The sequence below is a fragment of the Prunus mume genome, linkage group LG7 (assembly GCF_029339155.1).
Source record: "Prunus mume cultivar Tortuosa linkage group LG7, ASM2933915v1, whole genome shotgun sequence".
In the NCBI taxonomy this organism is placed as follows: domain Eukaryota; kingdom Viridiplantae; phylum Streptophyta; class Magnoliopsida; order Rosales; family Rosaceae; genus Prunus; species Prunus mume.
In genome coordinates this window covers 12,025,749-12,048,628 of record NC_142704.1, presented here as the reverse complement: position 1 = coordinate 12,048,628, position 22,880 = coordinate 12,025,749, and the positions used below count along the sequence as shown (strand labels likewise).

General features: G+C 36.8%; 3 protein-coding genes across 6 annotated transcripts in view; 1 reads left to right on the top strand and 2 right to left on the bottom strand.

The window, feature by feature from the left end:
* LOC103336655 (uncharacterized) overlaps nt 1–22,880 on the top strand; it is a 69,724-nt gene that overhangs the window by 8,101 nt on the left and 38,743 nt on the right. The gene's annotated exons all lie outside the window — the stretch shown is intronic.
* On the bottom strand, nt 14,826–16,760 carry LOC107880671 (uncharacterized). 2 transcript variants are annotated; one of them, XM_089042020.1, is made up of 3 exons: nt 16,349–16,756; nt 15,327–15,772; nt 14,826–15,215 (listed from the first exon to the last, which is right to left on the bottom strand). In XM_089042020.1, the coding sequence occupies exons 1-3, from the start codon at nt 16,359–16,361 to the stop codon at nt 14,943–14,945; spliced, it is 732 nt and encodes a 243-aa protein (XP_088898146.1). In that variant the 5' UTR covers nt 16,362–16,756; the 3' UTR covers nt 14,826–14,942. The 2 variants fall into 2 exon arrangements, with proteins under 2 accessions (XP_088898146.1, XP_088898145.1); XM_089042019.1 differs by having other exon boundaries at nt 14,826–15,772; nt 16,349–16,760.
* Nucleotides 16,903–18,468, bottom strand: LOC148915474 (UPF0481 protein At3g47200-like). Its single transcript, XM_089042018.1, has one exon. The coding sequence runs from the start codon at nt 18,442–18,444 to the stop codon at nt 17,113–17,115; it is 1,332 nt and encodes a 443-aa protein (XP_088898144.1). The 5' UTR covers nt 18,445–18,468; the 3' UTR covers nt 16,903–17,112.

Genomic DNA, 22,880 nt, shown 5'->3' with positions numbered 1-22,880 from the left:
TGCCCAGTCACTATCACAATAGCCAATAAGAGTAGTTTCTTTTCCTTTCTCAAATACAATTCCAAAGTCTATTGTTCCTTGAATGTATCTCAATACCCTTTTAGCAGTTCCCATGTGTTTCTTGGTGGGATTGTGCATGAATCTTGCCAAGAGGCTAGCTGCAAACATTATGTCAGGCCTAGTTGCAGTCAAGTAGAGCAAACTGCCCACAATCTGTCTATATTCTCCTTCATCTGCAGCCTCACTTCCATCATTCTTACTTAACTTCTCATTCATTGCAAGTGGTGTAGCCACTATTTTGCAATCTTTCAAACCAAATTTTTCAACCAGCTTCTGTCCATACTTCTTCTGATGCAAGAAAATGCTTTGTTTAGACTGTATCACCCCCATTCCAAGAAAATGGTGTAATACTCCCAAAATCTGTCATCTCATAGTGTTCCATCATATCTCTCCTAAATTCTTCAATCATTTGAGAGCTGCTACCCGTGTACACTATGTCATCAACATATAGAGAAACAATAAGAACATCTGAACCTTCTGCCTTAACATATAAAGTTGCCTCACTTGGACTTTTCTTGAAACCAGCCTTGTTGAAATAGGCATCAATCTCGTCATACCAAGCTCTTGGTGCTTGCTTCAAACCATACAAAGCTTTGTGTAACTTGTATACCTTTGTTTCCTCATCCTTCTTTACAAATCCTTGTGGTTGCTCCACATATACTTCCTCCTTTAAAACTCCATTAAGAAATGCAGATTTCACATCTAGTTGATACAAGCTCCATTCCTTATGTGCAGCAAGAGCAATCAAAGTCCTAATGGTGTCTAGCCTTGCCACAGGGGCAAAAGTCTCATTGTAATCAATACCGGGCTTTTGTGAGTAGCCTTTAGCCACTAAACGAGCCTTGTTTTTCTGCACAGTACCATCCAGATTCAGTTTAGTCTTGTAGACCCACTTAACACCAATCACAGGTTTAGCAAATGGTCTCTCGACAAGTTTCCAAGTGTCATTTTTTTCTATCATTTCCAGTTCAGCTTCCATTGCCTTTCTCCATGACTCATCTTGAGCTGCATCTTCATAATTTTCAGGTTCCACAATACACACATTACACTTAGCCATGATTTCACTTACACTTCTCCATTTCTTTGGTGTGTGATCAAAGAAATGAGAACTTTCACCTATGCCTTCATCTTGCAGAGTGGTATCTTCAACTATTTGAGTTTGTGTATCCAAGCTTTGACTTGGTTCAGCTTGTAATGTGACTTCTTCATCCATTTGCAGTGATGTATCCAAGCTTTGACTTGGTTCACAGCTTTGATTCTCAGTATGCAAAGGGACTACCATTTCTTCTTCATTTGTATTTTCCCACTTCCATAAGCCATTTTCATCAAATTGCACATCTCTGGACAGAATTATCTTCCTAGTACTTGGATCAAACAGCCTATATCCCTTTTCACAGAGACCATAGCCTACAAAAATACACTTGTGACTGTTTTCTTCAAGCTTATGCCTCAATGCTGAAGGAATAAGCACATGACAAGGAGATCCAAATATTTTTAAATGTGCAATTCCTGGTTTTCTGCCAGTATAAGCTTCAAATGGTGTTATCTTGTTAAGAGCCTTGGTAGGACATCTATTCAGCAGATAGACTGCTGTATTTACAGCTTCTGCCCAAAACTCATAGGGAACACCTTTCTCATGCAACATGGACTTGGCCATTTCCACTACTGTCCTGTTCTTCCTCTCGGCCACTCCATTTTGCTGTGGAGAATATGTCATAGTTAGCTGCCTTTGAATACCAGATTCCTCACAAAACTTGTTGAATTCTCCAGATAGAAACTCTCCACCCCTGTCACTTCTCAAGCCTTTTATCTTATACCCACTTTGCAGCTCAGTCATAGCTTTGAATTTTCTAAAACATTCCAATGCACTTGACTTATTTCTGATGAAGTACACCCATGACATTCTAGTAAAATCATCTGTAAACAGTAGAAAGTACCTGTTTCCAGATAGTGATTCTGTTTTCATTGGTCCACAGATGTCTGTGTGAACCAATTCCAAAGGGTTTGAAGCTCTCCAAGTGGATTCCAAAGGGAAAGAATCCCTATGTTGTTTTCCAAGCATACAACCATTACATACAACTGACTTCTGCTCCAAGTGAGGTAAGCCATGAACCATTCCTTGATTCTCAAGCAATTTTATACTTCTTTCATTTAAATGCCCCAGCCTCTTATGCCATGTCTGCAAGCAATGTGTGACACTTGCTTTTAGGACCAACTCACTCGCAGGCATCATTGTCAATGGAAAGCATCTGTTATTTGTCATCTGCACCTTCACAATCAGATTTTCTAGTGACTGATTGTCATAAACACTCACCACATTTCCTCCAAACACAAGGTGATAGCCATGTTCCATCAATTGCCCAACACTAAGCAGATTTTCTTCAAGGCCAGGTACAAGCATTACTTCATGAATGTGCTTCTTGCCTAACTTAGTTTTTATCACCAAAGTCCCTTTTCCAGCAACTGGGACCACTTCTCCAGTTCCCATCTTCACCTTAGAGCTCAAATTCCTTTGAATATTGACCAAAAGTCCCTCATCTCTTGTCATGTGGTTACTACAACCACTGTCAATATACCAAGAATGATTTACCTTCACATCAGTTGAAGCATTACACACATAAAACAAAGTGCCACAATCTTCCTCCTAATTTGCATAATTCACTTTCTACACATTCTTGTGTCCATAGCAATCTCTGATCATATGTCCAGGCTTCCCACAACCATGGCATTTAGGTTTCCCTTCATACCAACATTTGCCATAATGAAATCTGTCACAATGTTTGCAGGCCATTTTGTTTCCATCATTGGATTTCCAATTTTTCTGAGGTATTTGATCTACAGAAGCAATTCCATTTTCAGGGTTTTTCCTACCAACATTCAGACTAGAGAAGGCTTTTTCTGTAGAATTCTCAGTGTGTCTATCCAATCTGAGCTCAAAGCTCTTCAGTGAAGCAACAACCTCTTGAACCTCAAGAGTTTCAAGGTCCTTAGAGTGTTCAATTACAGAGCAGATAGAATCATAAGATTTAGGCAAACTAAACAATAGCTTCTGGACAATTCTCTCTCTAGATAGTTCCTCACCATAACTCTTCATATGATTTACTATATCAAACAACCTAACCAGATATACAGATAAAGATTCACTATCCTTCATGCGGGTATATTCAAATTCCCTACGCAGCCCTTGCAATTTGACATTTCGTACCTGTTTATCTCCTCTGAATTCCAGCTTCAGAATATCCCGAGCTCCCTTCGAAGTTTCCTCATTCACAATCCTTGGAAATAGCTGATCTGAAACAGCACTTTGGATCAATCCAAGTGCACGAGCATCCTTCATCAGAGTCTGAACCACCATAGACTTCTCAGTGTCTACAGCCTCCTCTTTCTCCTTCTTCAGATCTAGGTCACTTAACCCATTCTCGACCAGATCCCATAAACCATGAGATTTCAGAATAGTTTTCATTCTGATACTCCAGAACTCATAATTTTCTCCATTGAAAATTGGAGTTCGCAGCTCAGAGGTACTCGATCCTGCCATATTAGACATTGGATTTGAGAAATCGCGATCTTCAGATGAGCTCAAGTTTAGCTCAAACAAAAACCCAATTTCTCCGATTCAATCACAGATTCACGCCCAGCTCAAGCAATCGAACCTGGCTCGCGATACCATGTTAGAATTCTTTGTTTTAGCATTTCATATTTTGGATATTTTGGGAGCAAAGAAGAAAAAACACAGAAAAGTTGAGAGAGAGCGTTGCTCTGGAGAATGAAAAATGCTTCTGTGTATTTCATATCAGTTCCACTGTTTGGGTATAATCGTTAGGTAGAGAGAAGAAAAAAGAGATATTCTTCCCTGTACCATATTTACAATAAGCTCAAGTTCTAGCATCCTATTAGATGCTTACACATGTCACTTAATCCTATGCTAGAGATTAAAACACTTGGACTGTGATCCAAGGGTGCACAATAAAGCTGAAGAAAAAATAAACAACTAAAAGAAATAAAAACAGAGCAGACACAATTCCTTTAGCTCCAAAAACTCGATTGAAGGATTACACACCAACATCATAAGCCTCTACCTTCTGTCTCCGAATCACCTCGGGAACTCTGAAGATGCAGCACGAAGGAAGCAAGGGTGAATGGCTATGGCTACGAAGCATGTCTTCTATGGTGTTTTTCAAGCCTTCAACATTGGGTTCATCTTTTATATGAACAGACGTGCTCTCACCATCGACTATTTCTTTTCCTTTGTCACTTGTCATGACTGTAGATATATGCTTCCAATATCTGAATATAATTGTCCACAAATAATTAATGCTAAATTCTACATGGTTTTTACCAATAATAATAATAATAATAATAATAATGGCACAAAATGAAATAACTTTTTTTTATTAATTAAAAAAGATATTCACTGATGAATTTTTTGTTTTTGTTTTTGAAGGACTTGCATGATGCACATTCATATTTTAAATATATTGATTAATTGGGAAAAGAAAAAAAAGAAAAGAAGAACTTGCAATTTATTTCCTTGTGTCGGAGATTAAATTAACAAAGAACTTATCTATATTAAATTAATAATTCAACAGTATTTTTTTGTTCAATATGTGCTTATTATATATATAAGTGTTTCTAGGTTAAGCCATCAGACTCTACTATCTATCTCTGCACTTCTTTTATTATATATATATATATATATATATATATTAATAAAACATGAAAACTCATTTCTAATTATTTCTTCTTCTTCTTTTTTTTTTTGGGCCTGAAATGCATATTCTAAAAAGGACAAAATCCACGGAAATAAGAACTAAATACAGGGACAGACCCAACCAATAAGCAGGATAATAAAAAACAAACGAATACATAAACAAAGCAAACCGCAAAGAAGCAAATAACAAAGACACCACCCACACAAAGGCTATAACAACCAACCTTGCAGACTGCAAGCTAGCAACTTAATATAGGGGTGGTGGCAAAGTAGGTCAAATTCTCCCCTTCTCTCTTTCAAAATGCACCCGGGTTCGATTCACGTAGGAGACAATCTTGAGGCAACTTAATATTATATACAAATTTATAAATAAACCCAATCCTAGACATGTATTTATAAAAAAACCCAAGCACTATTTAAACATAGAAACACACCCAAAATCAACCCCAAAGTCAACTTTTTGGGTGTGTTTATAAATGGGTTTTGAGTGTGTGTAATGATGGGTTTTGGGTGTGTTTATAAAGTGTTTTGGGTGTTGGGTTTTTTTATAATTTCAACATCTATTTTGGGTGTTTTAGTGAAACTCCCAATATTATACTCCTCCCTAGCGAATGACAAAAGAAAGAAAAAAAGAAGATAGAGTAGTAGTGAATCCATGATTATTCTGAGGAGTCATGGTGTAAACATTACCAAAAAAAAAAAAAAAAACTTGTCGCAAAACAAACATTCATATCAATTAATGATAACAAAAATAATCATCAATGTTCCAATAAATCAAATCAATATCAACAAACCATAAATTATATACATATTAATTTCAATCAAATGAAAAACATCATACATTATTATCAATTAGAGCTTAGAGGTTAATATTACTTGAAATTTGAGATATGTCACACTAATAGGCGGTGGTATCTATGGTGGGTCGACGCCAAGACCCCGATGGCAGTGGCAGCAGGTGGTGGTAATTGGGGCTTAGTATTTGTGCAATTAAGAAACAAAATTAGAAACTTGGGCTATTTTTGTGCCCACCAAAAAGTTGAGATAAAATGGGTAGAGAGAAACATGTGTACCTGAAAAACCAAACAAATACTGTGGTGCAGTGCAGGAGGTCTAATTTTGTATCTGTGACCTCTCTTTTTAACACTAGCTAGCTACCACGTTAGAACAGGATTCAGTAGATGAAGAAGGGACACCGACGAGGATGATAACAAAAAGTAAAATAGTGCTGCTCTTTTCTTGTAATCATGAAGAAACTAGGAGGTATATTCATCATAAAACACTCGTTCAACATAATTCTAATTAGTTTTTGCCGGGCCTGCTCTACGATGCTGGTCATATATATACATATGTGATCTCCCCATAACACAAATGAAGAAGTGTAGAACGAACATAGATATTTTTGCATGTTATTAATAAGAGTTAAAGCTTGTGGGACAATCAATGGAAACAAACAACTTATGAGACCAATGACAGCTAGCATCTAGACCAATCATTAAAAGGCCTGATGTGATTATCGCTCAAATTAATATAGTAGTAAGTAGAGTATCGTTCCAAGATCAAGTAATCTATTCCTAATTATGATTGAATTAAACGGAAAGAGAATTATGATGATTAAAATCTAATTAAGCAAACAAAATAAATTGAGATTACGGAAATAATGTAAAAGATGAAAACAAAGATGATAAAGCACTAGGGCACCGATTTCACTTAGCTAATCCCACCCAAATCCTTCTAGCTTGTTAATTCTAATTACCTAACATGTTGATAATTGTTTTCCCTTACCTCACCAATACTCTCTTCCGAGTTATATTAGTTGTATTCCTTACCATCAACTCACTTTATTCCTAGTTATGGATTTAGATAGCTAAGAACCCATTAAGATTTGTGGAAAACAATAAAGATTACACAAACCATAACCTAGTCTTCCGAGTCGGCTATGTAATTTATGGTACTTGTTACTAGAAGCTTTTTATTAGGAATCTCCTTCCGGTTTCAACCTAATTCTCCCAATCATGCAATTAGTGTCCAATTAATTGAAAGCATTAAGAACGATAACAAGCACTCAACATGTATAGATAAATAAAATTAACAATATCAAAGAATTTGAGTATTCATAGCTAGGCTACATCGTAGCCCTAGTAAAAGGAATTAGTTCATGAAAGACTTATTGAGAATCATGATGGTTGATGAAAGCATGGAAGACACCGAATTCTTCAAGTAGAATGCCAAGGTTGCGCAAGCTTTCTTCGTATTCTCCTCTGGATATTTCGGCTATGAGTATGAATATGTAGGATGATGGGTGATGGAGGATGAAGGATGATGGGTGATGAGCGGTCCTTTGAACAATGACCTAAACTTCCTATTTATAAGACTCCTAGAAATCCTATTTAATGTATAATTACAATTGTTATAAAAGTAGGATTCCTTCTAAAATATGGTCTTCTTTATTTCTCATTGTTTGACTTGATTAATCTCCAATCTTCATCTTCTTGCCCTTTTTAGCACACTTTCTCCTATTTCCACAGCTCCTTCACAAATCTCACAAAACCTATTAAAACAACCAATTTAATCTAAGGACATTAACAAATAAATAAGTAAATGAGGCATAAAATATATATAAAATATAGGCTTATCAAGGCCTGTGGAAGAAAAAAACGCAATTTAATGTTTTCTCTCCAACCATGATTCAGCTTTGACAGTTTGGTTTGGATCTCCAAACAGCTTCAAATATTTCCGTTTTGCACTCCACCTCACAATTGAAGGGTTAGTTTGATTTTTGCTTCATTGGCATGTTATGTTAATATGGTCAGTTATATATCAATTTCAGTCACTAGCGCTCTCATCTGGATGCATCTTACAGCTGCAAAACTCCAAAGAAGAAGAAAAAAAAAAGGTAAAGTGTTTCAGTTCTGAGTTTCCTTCTCGGATTGCAAAAGACATGCTTTCCCGTGATGCATTTCAGACTTTTCTATTTCTTTTTGCTTTTCCCCCTATTTTTCTTCAGATAATGTGAAAGGATATTCGTTGGATAAGCAAAGTGTGAGTTGCAATAATCTTGGCTAGGGTGAATTCAGATGGGAAAGATTGTCTATTCAAACAGTCTTTGGTATTGGAAGACTACCCTGGGTCCTATGTCAAGATCACCATGAGTAGACCATAATGGAAGAACCTGAGTATGTTGTTGGTAAGAACAACACGTTTAATGGTTAATTGATCAAATATGTAAAATAAATTTCGTACTAGGTTATTGAATTAAATATCCATTAAATTAACAAATCGAATATGGATTTGTTATCAATAATCCACTAGATTAACCAATCAAATTGGTTTTTATTATTACATTGGGTGTAGAAAATCAGCCTCGAACACATTAAAACAACTACGTTTATCTCTTGTTGTTAAGTTTTTTCAAATTTCATATGATTTTTAGTTAATAAAGGTCAATTTGTAATTTCAAGTGAAATATGGAAGTGGACACAAGTCACTGTTTAGGGCTCACAAGTTGAATGACATAAAATAAATGTAAGGGGCCCAAATTGGTTGGGAGTCAATGAAGGCCATACGACATGAAACAAAAGTTACCAATGCCATATAATAAATGAGGCCTCACTTTTGGTTATATTTCCTTGTTCAAAAGAGTTGAAAGTTTAGACAGGAGGTCTCAGATAACATTATTTGTGTGTGTGTGGTGTGAGAAATCTCTTTCCTCTATAGTTTAAATTAACTTACGAATTTTATTTTTTTTAAATAAAAAATAAAATTTATTAAACATGAGACCCCTTGGTATGTTCTTGTAACAGGGAACGACAAAACCTTGCCAAAATTACATCACCATTTAGACGTATGGCCATCATGACTTTGCACTCATCAATGCTCTTGGACTCTCTAAGTCTATTGAGCATCCTCTTACGCCTCTTGGGTGTAATGCACCAAAACCCAAACTCACACCCATCATCCATCGCATACATCTTAATCGCCTCCTTCAAATTAACAGTTTTAACCTACTTTACATTCGAGTTGCAAGTTCAAATGAACAGTTTTGGTCTACTGAGCATCCTCTTACGGTCGCGTCGGATGGCGACGGTGGCACCTTCAACTTCCTACGATGCGCGTCACGAGCTGGCTGCTGGATCTCGGCCTTTGCTGAGGTTCGGTAGCTGGGCTGTATAGTGTGTTCTCCCCGCACACACATCATCCATATAGTACAAGCCCCCTCTCTTAGTACCACGCCCAATAATCTCCCCGCTGTTGAGATCTTGAAGAAGACAGAAAGTAGGATAGATTAATACTAAACAATTTAATTGTTTTGTTATTTGCGGAATATATAACAAATTATTAGAGAGCGTAGGAACCAATAAAAGTATGGTCCAATGTGAGAAAGGGAGTTAAATCAACACTTCCAGCAGTAGTGACTGGAGAGGGCACACCATTGGCATTAGCAACAGTAGAACAAGCAAGAGAACAATGATGCTGAATGAGAGACGCATGAAACGTCATATGATTAGTAGCTCAAGAATAAAGAATCCAACCATGGTCCTTTTGAGAATCAGTAGCAATGAGAGCTCTAGACCAATATTACCTTATTATTGGAGAAGGGCAGTATTTACCCCAGAAGGAGTAGAAGTAACTTATCATCCTTCAGCCTTCGGACAAATCAACAGCTGACTTCGGACAACACTCAAATATCATCCTTCAGCCTTCACCGTCATCATTATGGACTTTTGCCTATAAATATAGAGGCTCGAGAGTAGCACAAGAGGACTCTCTCTCCAAAATCAGACGCAAAGCCTTGTAAACACTTAAACAAACTTCAAGATTTTTCAAATAGCCAACTTGCTGCCCAAATAACTAGTTGACAACTCTTGCGTTTATGTTTTATTGCTATAGTTCTGGTTTTCCTTCTCGGATTGCAAAAGACATGCTTTCCCTTGATGCATTTCAGACTTTTCTATTTCTTTTTGCGTTTGGGTTTTTGTCTCCATGCATGTTTTCTATCTCCTTCTTTTTCCCCTATTTTTCTTCAGAAAATTTGAAAGGATATTTGTTGGATAAGCAACGTGTGAGTTGCAATAATCTTGGCTAGGGTGAATTCAGATGGGAAAGATGGTCTATTCAAAGAGTCTTTGGTATTGGAAGCCTACCTTGAGTCCTATGTCAAGATCACCATGAGTAGACCAATGTGGAAGACTACCCTGAGTATGTTGTTGGTAAGAACAACACGTTTAATGGTTAATTGATCAAATATGTAAAATAAATTTCATACTGGGTTATTGAATGAAATATCTGTTAACTTAACAAGTCGAATATGGATTTGTTATCCATAGTCCACTAGATTAACCAATCAAATTGTTTTTTATTATTAGATTAGGTGTAGAACATCAGCCTCGAACACATTAAAACAACCAATTTTATCTCTTGTTGTTAAGTTTTTCAAATTTCATATGATTTTCAGTTAATAAAGGGTCAATTTGTAATTCCAAGTAAAATTATGGAAGTGGACACAAGTCACTGTTTATGGCTCACAAGTTGAGGGGCGTAAAATAAATGAAGGGGCCCAAATTGGTTGGGAGTCAATGAAGGCTGGACGACATGAAATAAAAGTTACCTAGTATGATATGCCATATGATAAATGAGGCCTCACTTTTGATTTTATTTCCTTGTTCAAAAGAGTCGAAAGTTTAGACAAGAGGTCTCAGATTACATCATTTGTGTGTATATGGTGTGAGAAATCTCCCTCTCTTCTAGTTTAAATTAATTTACAGATTTTTTCTTTTTAATAAAAAGTAAAATTTATTAGACATGAGATATGTTCTTGCAACAGGGAACGACAAAACCTTGCCAAAATTACATCACCACTGAGACGTCTGGCCATCATGAGACTTTGCACTCATCAACGCTCTTGGATTCTCCAAGTCTACTGACCATCCTCTTACGCCTCTTGGGTGTAATGCACCCAAACCCAAACTCACACCCTTCATCCATCACATACATCTTAATCGCCTCCTTCAAATTATTCACCTTCTCTTCTTCTGTTGCCCCGTCAACGAACTTGTTGCAGCTCCAAAGGTGATATTTTGCCATCTTCATTTGCTCCATCTGTCCGTTAATTCAGTTCAATTCAATCAACTTTTTCTTCTTATGTATGGAAATGGATGTTAATTCCTTTAAAGCCATAACATGTTTAACACTAACCTGAGTCTGACATGGTGCTGGCGCAAGAACTGGATGATGGGAACAGATTGGCAGCGCAAGGTATAGAAGTTCTTCTCCTGAGAATCCGATCCTTATAGCTATAACTCTGATGGGTGAATTTCTGTTTAGCTGTGTTGTGTTATTCGGATCTAGGAGGGAGCCTTCTATTTATATGCATCTCTCTAAGTGTCTTGCCCATCAAGAAACACTTAGAGATATCCTTCATGCTATAGGATTAATCCATTTCAATCCTTGTAGAACTAGGAACCCTTAAGCCTTCATTATCCTTATTGAACACTGTTTGCGGCTTGCCTAATCGAGATAGGTTTTGAGTTCCTAATAAACAATAAGTCTTTGTAATCATAAGTTGATTAGAAGATCACTTTAGTAGGTTTAATGTAATAAACCTTCTTACATTCTCCCACTTGATCAAATAATCAATTTAGACTTATTGTTCATTACTTAATGGCCATGTGGAACTCAAAATTCTCTTGTTCCTTTTATCAAGCCACTGTCATTTTGAAAAATTCATAAAGGACTATCGAAGTACATGGATATATAACATCCAAGACTTTTATAATCACATACATGAATCTGCAAAACACATAAGGCTTCCAACTGGATTGAAAAACAAGAACTGTTTTTGGTTTTACTGTATGTGTGACAAAACTGAACAGTTCTTTGCCCACCCTTCAAAACTACCAAGGTTTCAACAATCTTTAATGACTCATTCATAGATTCAAACTGTAAACATAATGTTGACATGATTACAGTTTGGCCTTTGTTCTATTTGTCATCCATAAATAGCAAATGCAGAACATTGTATAAAAGTAATTCAATTAAATCTGCAAAATAAAACTGTCTAGATAAAACTAGTTAACAAAATCAGAATTAAAACATAACTGTAAGAACTCTAGCTCCCACTGACTCCCACTGACTTTAGGCATCAAAACTGAATTGCAATCCCATGCTTGCCACATGCCTGTGAAAAACATGATTAGGCAACCCTTTATTCAAAGGATCTGCAATCATAAAATCTGTGCCAATGTGACTTAGAGCAGTCTCTCCATCTCGAATCTTTTCCTTCGCAGATAAGAACTTTAAATGCAAATGCCTCATTCCATTTGATCTCTTATTTCCTTGTGCAAAATATACTGCCGCAGTATTGTCATTCCATAACTGAATCGGTTTCTGTATTGAATCCACAATTCTTAGCATAGACATGAAATTTTTAAGCCACATTGCCATTGAAGTAGCTTCATAAACTGCTAAGAATTCTGCTTGCATAGTGGAGGTTGACACATACTGCTGTTTCATGCTCTTCCATGCCACTGCAGCACCTGCAAATAGAAAAACAACTCCTGATGTGCATTTCTTAGTATCCTGGCATCCTGCAAAGTCTGCGTCTGCATATCCTTCCAGCTGCAAATTTTCAACCTTTCTATAGACCAATTTGTACTCTTTAGTTCTCTGCAAATACCTTAATACTTTCTTGCCTGCAATCCAATGTGCTTGGCCTGGATTAGACTGAAATCTGCCAAGAACACTTATGCAGAATGCCAAGTCTGGTCTAGTGCAGACTTGTGCATACATCAAGCTTCCTACTAGTGATGCATAGGGCTTGTCCTTCATCTCCAATCTCTCTTGCTCAGTTTTAGGAGATTGTTCACTGCTCAATTTATCCCCTTTTGAGAAGGGAACAGCACATCATGTACAGTTTCCCATGTTGAACCTTCTAGACACTTTCTTAATATATGCCTTCTGACATAAGCCGATCATTTTCCTTTCTCTGTCCCTGCTGATTTCTATTCCAAGAACATAGTTTGCCTCTCCCAAATCACTCATATCAAAATGATCGGACAGCATCCTTTTAGTGTCATGTAACATGGACAGATTGCTACTTGCTAGCAGAATGTCATCCACATATAGCAGCATGAGGATGAAATTCCTTCCATTGAATTTCATATAGATGCATTCATCCAATGGATTATCAATGAAGCCTTGGGACTTAACGACTTCATCAAACTTGAGATACCATTGTCTTGATGCCTGTTTTAGACCATATATTGATTTCTGCAGCTTGCACACTAAATTCTCTTCCCCTTTTGAGCCAAAACTATCCGGTTGTTTCATATATATTTATTCAATCAGTTCTCCATTTAGGAAATCTGTCTTAACGTCCATCTGATGAAGATGCAGATCAAAATTAGCAACCAAAGCCATTATGACTCTAAATGAATCTTTAGTTGATACAGGGGAGAAAGTTTCATTGTAATCAACTCCCTCTTCTTGTGTGTAACCTTTTGCCACTAATCTGGCTTTATACCTGTCTATTTGTCCTTGTGCATTCCTTTTGGTTTTATAAACCCACTTGCATCATATAGGTTTGCATCCTAATGGCAAATTAACTAGTTTCCATACTCCATTTTTGCTCATTGATTCTAGTTCAGATTCCATGGCTGCAGACCACTGTGAACTTTTGTCACTTTCCATGGCCTGCTTGAAAGTTGCAGGGTCTTCCTAAGTATTGATGTCATGCTCTGATTCTTGCAGGTAAACAAAGTAGTCATTTGACAAGGCTGGCCTTTTAGGTCTCTGTGATCTCCTGAGCTGTAAATCTGGAGCCGATTCTGGCTGATCCGGAGCGATTCTGGCTGATCTGTCGCATTTCTTCCAGCTGGCTGATCTGGAGCCAGTTCTGGCTGGTTTTCTTCCAAAACTTCATCAAAAACAAAATCTGTTTCATTTAATCCTTCCTCCTCTTCTTCAATAAAAATTGCTCTTTGTGTTTCCACAAATCTAGTGTTATTTTTAGGACAATAAAACCTATAACCTTTTGTCCTATCTGGATATCCTATGAAGAAACAGCTCACTGTTTTGGAATCAAGTTTCTTCTGCATAGGATTGTACAGCTTTGCCTCTGCCTTGCATCCCCAGGTCCTTAGATGAGCCAAGCTAGGCTTTCTTTTACACCAGATTTCGTAAGGTATGTTGTTTGTAGCTTTGGTGGGAATTCTGTTGGCAAGGTAGTTTGCAGTTTTTAAAGCTTCTCCCCATAGAAAAGTAGGAAGCTTTGCACAACACATCATGCTTCTCACCATCTCTATTAAGGTTCTATTTTTCTTTCTGAAACACCATTCTGCTGCGGTGTTCCAGGATTTGTATATTGTGCAACAATGCCCTCTTGCTGTAGGAAGTTTGCAAAAGGTCCTGGATTTCTTCCTTTTTCTGTGAACTTGCCATAGAACTCTCCACCCCTATCTGATCTTACAACTTTTATCTTAGAATCCAGCTGGTTTTCCACTTCTGCCTTGTAGATTTTAAACATTTCAGTGCTTTGGATTTTTCTGTTATCAGATACACATATCCATATCTTGAAAAATCATCTGTAAAAGTAATAAAATAACTGAAACCATCATGTGTATTAACTGGAAAAGGTCCGCAGATATCTGTGTGTATTATCTCAAGTAGTTTCTCACTTCTTATTGCCCCTTTCTTTCTGAGATTTGTTAGCTTTCCTTTTGCACATTCAATGCATGTTTTATCTTGTTCATGGTGATTAAGTGGTGAGAGAATTGATTCTTTGCTTAGGAGATTCATTCTTTCTTTCGAGACATGTCCAAGTCTCTTATGCCATAGTGTGAAAGATTCTGCATTACAAGGCTGTTTTGAACTTAACACATTTATCATCTCTGTACTTTGATTTGGTAATTTGCAGTTCAAACGAAACATTCCATCGATCAATAATCCATTACCAATAAAACTTTTATTTCTGAACATGGAGAAACCAGACTCATCAAACTCAAACTGTAAGTTTGATTTTACAAGCTTGCTAACCGATAGCAAATTCCTCGTCATAGAAGGAACATAAACGACATCAACTAATTCCAAAATAAAACCTGACTCCAACTCAAGACTAGCTAAACCAACAAAATCTACTCTAACTCTTTCTCCATTTCCCACGAACACCTTCAAGTCATCCTTGTTTGGCACCCTCTTTGTTTTGAATCCCTTTTCCCTTTTGTTTGTCCAACCAGCGCTTGTATCTTCTGCAATCTCTCTTTAAATGTCCAAATTTCTTGCAGAAGAAACACTTCAAACCTACTGGACCCGTGCCCTTTGCAGACTCATATTTCCTTTGCTGCTTATCTGTGTTCTTGTTTTTGGTCCATTCCTTTGGTTTAAACTTAGTATCCTGCACCAAATACACTTGTTCTTTTCCTTTGTCCTTTCTGATACTTTGTTCTTCCTGCACACATATACCTATCAAATCAGCAACTGACCATATCTCCTTCTGAGCAATATAAGTAGTTTTCAGTTGTCTAAAAATACTAGGTAGAGAATTAATAGCAAAGTGCACCATCATGGTTTCATCCACATGGACTTTTAGAGCCTTCAGCTTGTTTCCTATCTCAACCATGTTCAGAATATGAGTTCTTATGCAGCCTTCTCCATTGTATTTCATATCTGTCAGCTGGCTCATGAGTGAACCAATTTCAGCTTTCTTGGATCCTTGGAAGTTTTCTGCAATAGCTTCCATGAATAGCTTAGCACTCTCAGTTTCAATAATACTGCCTCTGACCTCTTCTGAAATAGACCTCCTCATGATCAGAATTGTCATTTTGTTAGCCTTAATCCACTTTGCATATTTAGTCTTAGTCTCAGCAGATGCATCAATCGCAGGTACTGATAGAGCTTCATCAGTAAGAACCATCTCATAATCCAGAAGTCCAAGAGCAATTTCCACATCTTCTCTCCATTTCTTATAATTTGAGCCAGTGAGAGTTCGAATCGAGTTATGATTGACTGTACATGTTTAAAACAAGATAAGCACTTTATATATAAATTTCCCCAGAACTTTAATCAAACATACTTAATCACATCTTTGGACAATGATTCAAGCATGCTTATTGACACTGGAAAACGAGTAGATGTGGATTTCCTGAGCAAAAGATCTTCTACATCTTTAGACAGAAGAAAACCTTTCACTAATCCATATCTATCCATGTTCCATGTCGATCCACCATGATGCAAGACATATCAAACTGCTGACATCTTTGGACAGAAAGCCTTTCGACATGTTTTGCATCATGGTGCAAATTCTGATCATAAACCTTGAATATAGTGATCATGCAATGGTTGAGTCGCTTTGGCTTACTCAATCATGGCACAAGAACTGTAAGCAATGATCTGTAGAAAATTTTAAGAACATGATAAAGTTCATACTTTATACTGTTATCATGTTCATACTTTATAACTTAAAACTGTCAGTTATTTATTCTCAATTTTCCTGCACGAGTTTTGTTAGGTATAACATGATATAACTTAAGCTCTGATACCACATGTTAATTCCTTTAAAGCCATAACATGTTTAACACTAACCTGAGTCTGACATGGTGCTGGCGTAAGAACTGGATGATGCTGGAACAGATTGGCAGCGCAAGGTATAGAAGTTCTTCTCCTGAGAATCCGATCCTTATAGCTATAACTCTGATGGGTGAATTTCTGTTTAGCTGTGTTGTGTTATTCGGATCTAGGAGGGAGCCTTCTATTTATATGCATCTCTCTAAGTGTCTTGCCCATCAAGAAACACTTAGAGATATCCTTCATGCTATAGGATTAATCCATTTCAATCCTTGTAGAACTAGGAACCCTTAAGCCTTCATTATCCTTATTGAACACTGTTTGAGGCTTGCCTAATCGAGATAGGTTTTGAGTTCCTAATAAACAATAAGTCTTTGTAATCCTAAGTTGATTAGAAGATCACTTTAGTAGGTTTAATGTAATAAACCTTCTTACAATGGAAGCACTAGTCTTTTTACACTATTATGCTTTCTCGTAAGAGCAAAGGTTATGCGATTAACATATGACCACAATGACGCGTTGACAAAACGTGGTGTGTAAGTAGGTACAAGTATGGCAGGAGAATAGCAAGGTTTCTTTACTAGAAAATGACTGGGTTTTTACCTTGATCAGAAAGAACATAACAGAACACACAAATATTAAGTAGGCTAGCAGCAGCTGCTGTTCACAAGTTTCTAAAGCTCACCTCACACACAAAAACAGATTATTACATATAGGGATATCCAAGCTTATTAAGCGTTGGTAATTAGTACTGAAGGAAATTAAGCAAAAATTAATTAAAGCTACTGAATAGCATATAGGGTCTGCACTAGGGTGAGGACCAGGAGGATAAAGGCCGCGATGAAAGAGATGATTCTCCATGGGGTAGAAAAATAGTCACTCCTCAATATTTCCATAAACCTGTGCCATTTAGTCTTGTAATACTTATTCACATCGTCGGAGAGATCACTGTAGTAATACCTGACGGTGGTGTCATTGTAAAGCTTGTTGAAGAATTGGGCAGCATCATCCGCGTTCAACCAATTGGCCAATATTCCTTTGTCACAAAGAAAATCTACATCGTCTTTGGAGTCGATGAGGTTATCCATCAAAACGGCGTAGGATGTTATCTTGTGCAGGCGATAGTGGTGGCATTGTTCAAAGGCGATGAGGTTCCTGAACAGAGGCTCTGTCCTCTCATCAATTCCCAGCGGCGGAATTGTAAAAACCCCTTTTTTGAACTCTATGTTCATTATGCACCTTCCCTCTCCCTTTGTTTGGCTTTTTCTGAACTTTATGCCTGCCTCCGAAAGAGATGTTGCGTTTGGGATCCGTTGAGGCAAGTTTAGTTCATTCTTTTTCTGCTTCTTTTCCACATGCTCATCCAACTTCTCCTCGAATCCGTTAACCATCACGGTTCTTACCAGATCAAGTATGTGCAAAATCTTACGTGGCTGGCTGAAGCTGTGGGTCAACATCAGTTCATCCGCCGAGGATTGCCTGAAGAAGTTGAGCACGAGATAAGGGAGGGAGGCCTCTTGGCTAGGGCAATTGGCAGTTAGGTTGTACAAACACTCCAGCACAGACCAAGGTAGCTGATTTTCTAGCAGCAGAAGGTCATGGTACAGATGTTCCCGCGTGCAGCACACGTCGAAAGCGGGGTCGTAATCCTCTTCTAGCTCACAACAATATGCCTTTCGAAATAGTTGTAACAGGAAGCAACCGTCAAGTATCATCATTTCTACGAAGTCTTTTTCATTGAGATCATCCAACGGGTACGCGTAGCAGTCGCGGGCGCTTTTACCCAACTCCATGATCACTTTCATCAAGCTCTCCAAACTTACATACTGGGATGAGGAGAGAAGGCAATGTAAATACCACCGTTTCACATCTTCGAAGAGTTTGAATTTTTCAGCACGGTGGTGGCGATGGATGGGTCCGATGGAGACAATGTTAGGTTCATAGGCCTCTATCTTTTGTCTCCGAATCACCTCGGGAACTCTAAAGATGCAGCACGAAGGAAGCCAGGGCGAATGGCTAAGAAGCTTCTTTCTAAAGTCTTCGACAGGGGGTTCATCTTTTATAGGAATTGACGTGCTCTCCCCATCAACTCTTTCTTTTATTTCAATTTCCATGACCGTAGATATATGCTTCCAATATCTGAATATAATTGTCCTCAAATAATTAATGCTAAATTCTACATGGTTTTCACAAAATAATAATAATAATAATAATCTATATATATAAAGCAAAAGGCAGAGAATAATGAAACATTCAAAATACTAGAAAATGCCATTGGTTAATTCAAACATTAATAATTGAAATGATTAATTAAATGAAGATAATATGGTAAATTCACTTTTTTTCATTTTTAAAAAATTAAAATTAAAAACAAAATCAGATAATAGGTCATACTTTTATGGAACATAACTACCCATGTTATCTTTTCTTAATTCTAAAAATAAAATAAAAAGAAAAAAGAAAACCAATTGGCACATGCGTGAGCATGTGCCAAAGGACTAGTAATAATAATGGCACAAAATGGAAAATTCACACAACGTGCACAGGGCGAGTGAAGAGAAGGTGCAACATTTAAAAAGCTAAGGGCTCCACACCCAATATATATATATATATATATTTACTTTGGGAATTTTCACTTTTTTAACGACAATATATTTATTATTTATGGATGAAACAAATTTTTTTATTAATTAAGAAAGATAGTCATTGATGAATTTGCATGATGCACATTCATATTTTGAATATATTGATTAATTAGGAAAAGAAAAATAAAGAAAAGAAGAACTTGCAATTTATTTACTTGTGCCGGAGATTAAATTAACAAAGAACTTAACTATATTAAATTAATAATTCAACAATATTTTTTTTGTTCAATATGTGCTTATATATATATATTAAATTAAAGTGTTTCTAGGTTAAGCCATCAGACTCTAATATCTCTGCACTTCTTTTTTGTGGTCCTAATTAATAAAAAATGAAAACTCACTTCTAATTACTCCTTTTTTTTCTTTTTCTTTTTTGGGCGTGAAATCATATTCTAGTAAGTTCTAATGACTACTCTATCCTCACACTCAAGATGCAGCATCCTGTGGTCTTTCATAGATAAAATGCTAGACACGTGTAGTGCAGGCAGCGATTTCTAAACAGATACTGATCTGGTCCAAAACGATTCGTTTTGGCCAGATCATTAAAAAGAAAAGTAGATCGCGTTGCTTTGCTCTGTTCTTCTCTCCCGCCTTTCCGCAAACGGGTTGTGGGCATTCTTGCCCAGCCACCCAACCGCCCAAAGGTCAAGATGACTGACTTCTGTGGGTGGGCCACTGCAGAGGGCCTCACTTCTAAGAGCGCCTTCAAAATATTATATTATGTATATTAATGTTATTTTATTGAGTTTAGTTAATATAATATTACTCTCTTACAAAATTGGTCAAAGAGTTGATAATTTTTTTTAAAAAAAGAAACTGATCAAAGACCTAAAAAAGAAGAAGTGGTGAGCCAAATTTTTTAAAAAAGACCTAAAAAGACCTAAAAGACCTAAAAAAGAAGAAACTGATCGAAGACCTAAAAAAATAAATTTAAAAGAAACTGATCAAAGAGCACCTAAAAAAGAAGAAGTGTTGAGCCAGAGTAAAATATGTAAGCACAAATATTTAATTGTAAAACCTGGTTATTACCTGTAAGCACAAATATTTGTGCTTTAAAAGTCAAAAAACACTCACAGAGCGCAAAAAAAAGAAAACAGTGTCCTTAAATACTTCCAATTATTTTGCATGAGACCCCTAAAATCTCAAAGGTCATAGCCGCTCATCTTTTATTTTATTTTATTTTTTGGTCGAAGATGATATTTCATTAACGAAGGACAATCAGAAACAACCGAATACATAAACAAAGCAAACCGCAAAGGAGCAAATAACAAAGACACCACCACACAAAGGCTACAACGTCCAACCTTGTAGACTGCAAGCTAGCAACTTAATATATGGGTGGTGGCAAAGTGGGCTAAATTCTCCCCCTCTCCCCTCAAATGCACTCAGGTTCGATTCACATTCACGTAGGAAACAATCTTGAGATAATCCAATATAATACTCTCCCTCCCTAGCAAATGATTAAAAAAAAATAGATAGAGTAGTGAATCCATAATTTTATTCTGAAGAGTCATGTTGTACAAATTACAAAAAAAAATTTAGATGAAAAAAAAGACTCATCACAAAACAAACACTCATATCAATTAATGATAACAAAAATAATCATCAATGTTCCAATAAATCAAATCAATATCAACAAACCATAAATTATATACGTAATTTCAATTAAATTAAAAACATCATACATTATTATCAATTAGAGCTTAGAGTTTAAAACTTACTTGAAATTTGAGATATTTCACACCAATATGCGGCGGTAGCTATGGTGGGCTGATGCCAAGACACCGAGGGCAGTGGCAGCAGGCGATGGTAGTTGGGGCTTAGTATTTGTGCAATTAAGGAAGAAAATTAGCAACTAGGGCTATTTTTGTGCCCACCAAAAAGTTGAGATAAAATGGGTAGAGAGAAACATGTGTACCTGAAAAACCAAACAAATACTGTGGTGCAGTGCAGGAGGTCTAAATTTGTATCTGTGACTTCTCTTCTTAACACTAGCTAGCTACCACGCTAGAACAAGATTCAGTAGATGAAGAAGGGACATTGATGAGGAGGATATCAAAAAGTAAAATAGTGCTGCTCTTTTCTTGTGATCATAAAACACTCGTTCAACATAATTCTAATTAGTTTTTGCCGGGCCTGCTCTACGTACGCTGCTGGTCGTATATATATTTTTGCATGTGATTAATAAGAGTTAAAGCTTGTGGGACAATCAATGGAAACAGACAACTTATGAGACCAATGACAGCTAGCATCTGCCAATCGTGGAAAAAAAAACGCAATTTTAACGTTTTCTTTCCAACCATCATTCAGCTTTGACAGTTTGGTTTGGAGCTCCAAACAGATTCAAATATTTCCGTTTTGCACTCCACCTCACAATTTTGAAGGGTTAGTTTGATTTTTGCTTCACTGGCATGTTATGTTAATATGGTCAGTTATGCATCAATCAGACACTCCAAAGAAGAAGGGAAAAAAAAAAAAAAAGTAAAGTGTTTGGGTTCAGTTCTGAGTTTCCTTCTCGGATTGCAAAAGACATGCTTTCCCTTGATGCATTTCAGACTTTTCTATTTCTTTTTGCTTTTGGGTTTTTGTCTCTATGCATGTTTTCTATCTCCTTCTTTTCCCCCTATTTTTCTTCAGATAATTTGAAAGGATATTCGTTGGATAAGCAAAGTGTGAGTTGCAATAATCTTGGCTAGGGTGAATTCAGATGGGAAAGATTGTCTATTCAAACAGTCTTTGGTATTGGAAGACTACCTGTTTAATGGTTGATTGATCAAATATGTAAAATAAATTTCGTACTAGGTTATTGAATTAAATATCCGTTAACTTAACAAATTGAATATGGATTTGTTATCAATAATCCACTAGATTAACCAATCAAATTGTTTTCTATTATTAGATCGGAGGTAGAAAATCAGCCTCGAACACATTAAAACAACTAATTTTAGCTCTTGTTGTTAAGTTTTTTCAAATTTCATATGATTTTCAGTTAATAAAGGTCATTTCAAGTGAAATGATGGAAGTGGACACAAGTCACTGTTTAGGGGCCACGAGTTGAATGACATAAAATAAATGTAAGGGGCCCATATTGGTTGGGAGTCAATGAAGGCCGGACGACATGAAATAAAAGTTACCAATGCCATAGAATAAATGAGGCTTCACTTTTGGTTATATTTCCTTGTTCAAAAGAGTCCAAAGTTTAGACAGGAGGTCTCAGATAACATTATTTGTGTGTGTGGTGTGAGAAATCCCTCTCCCTTCTAGTTTAAATTAACTTCCAGATTTTTTTTTTTAAATAAAAAATAAAATTTATTAAACGTGAGACGTCTTGGTATGTTCTTGTAACGACAAAACCTTGCCAAAATTACATCACCATTGAGATGTATGGCCATCATTACTTTGCACTCATCAACGCTCTTGGACTCACCAAGTCTATTGAGCATCCTCTTACGCCTCTTGGGTGTAATGCACCCAAACCTAAACTCACACCTATCATCCATCACATACATCGTAATCGCCTCCTTCAAATTAACAGTTTTGACCTACCTTACATTCGAGTTGTGAGTTCAAATGAACAGTTTTGATCTACTGAGCATCTTCTTACGGTTGCGTCGGATGGCGACGATGGCACCTTCACCTTCCTACGGTGCGTGTCACGAGTTGGTTGCTGGATCTCGGCCTTTGCTGAGGTTCGGTAGCTGGGTTGTATAGTGTGTTCTCCTCGCACATACATCATCCATATAGTACAAGCCCCCTCTCTTAGTACCACGCCCAATAATCTCCCCGCTGCTGAGATCTTGAAGAAGACAGAAAGTAGGATAGATTAATACTAAACAATTTAATTGTTTTGTTATTTGCGGAATATATAACAAATTATTAGAGAGCATAGGAACCAATAAAGTATG

Coding starts and splice junctions, on each gene's coding strand:
- LOC148915474 (XM_089042018.1), bottom strand. CDS start 18,444: ATGGAAATTGAAATAAAAGAAAGAGTTGATGGGGAGAGCACGTCAATT.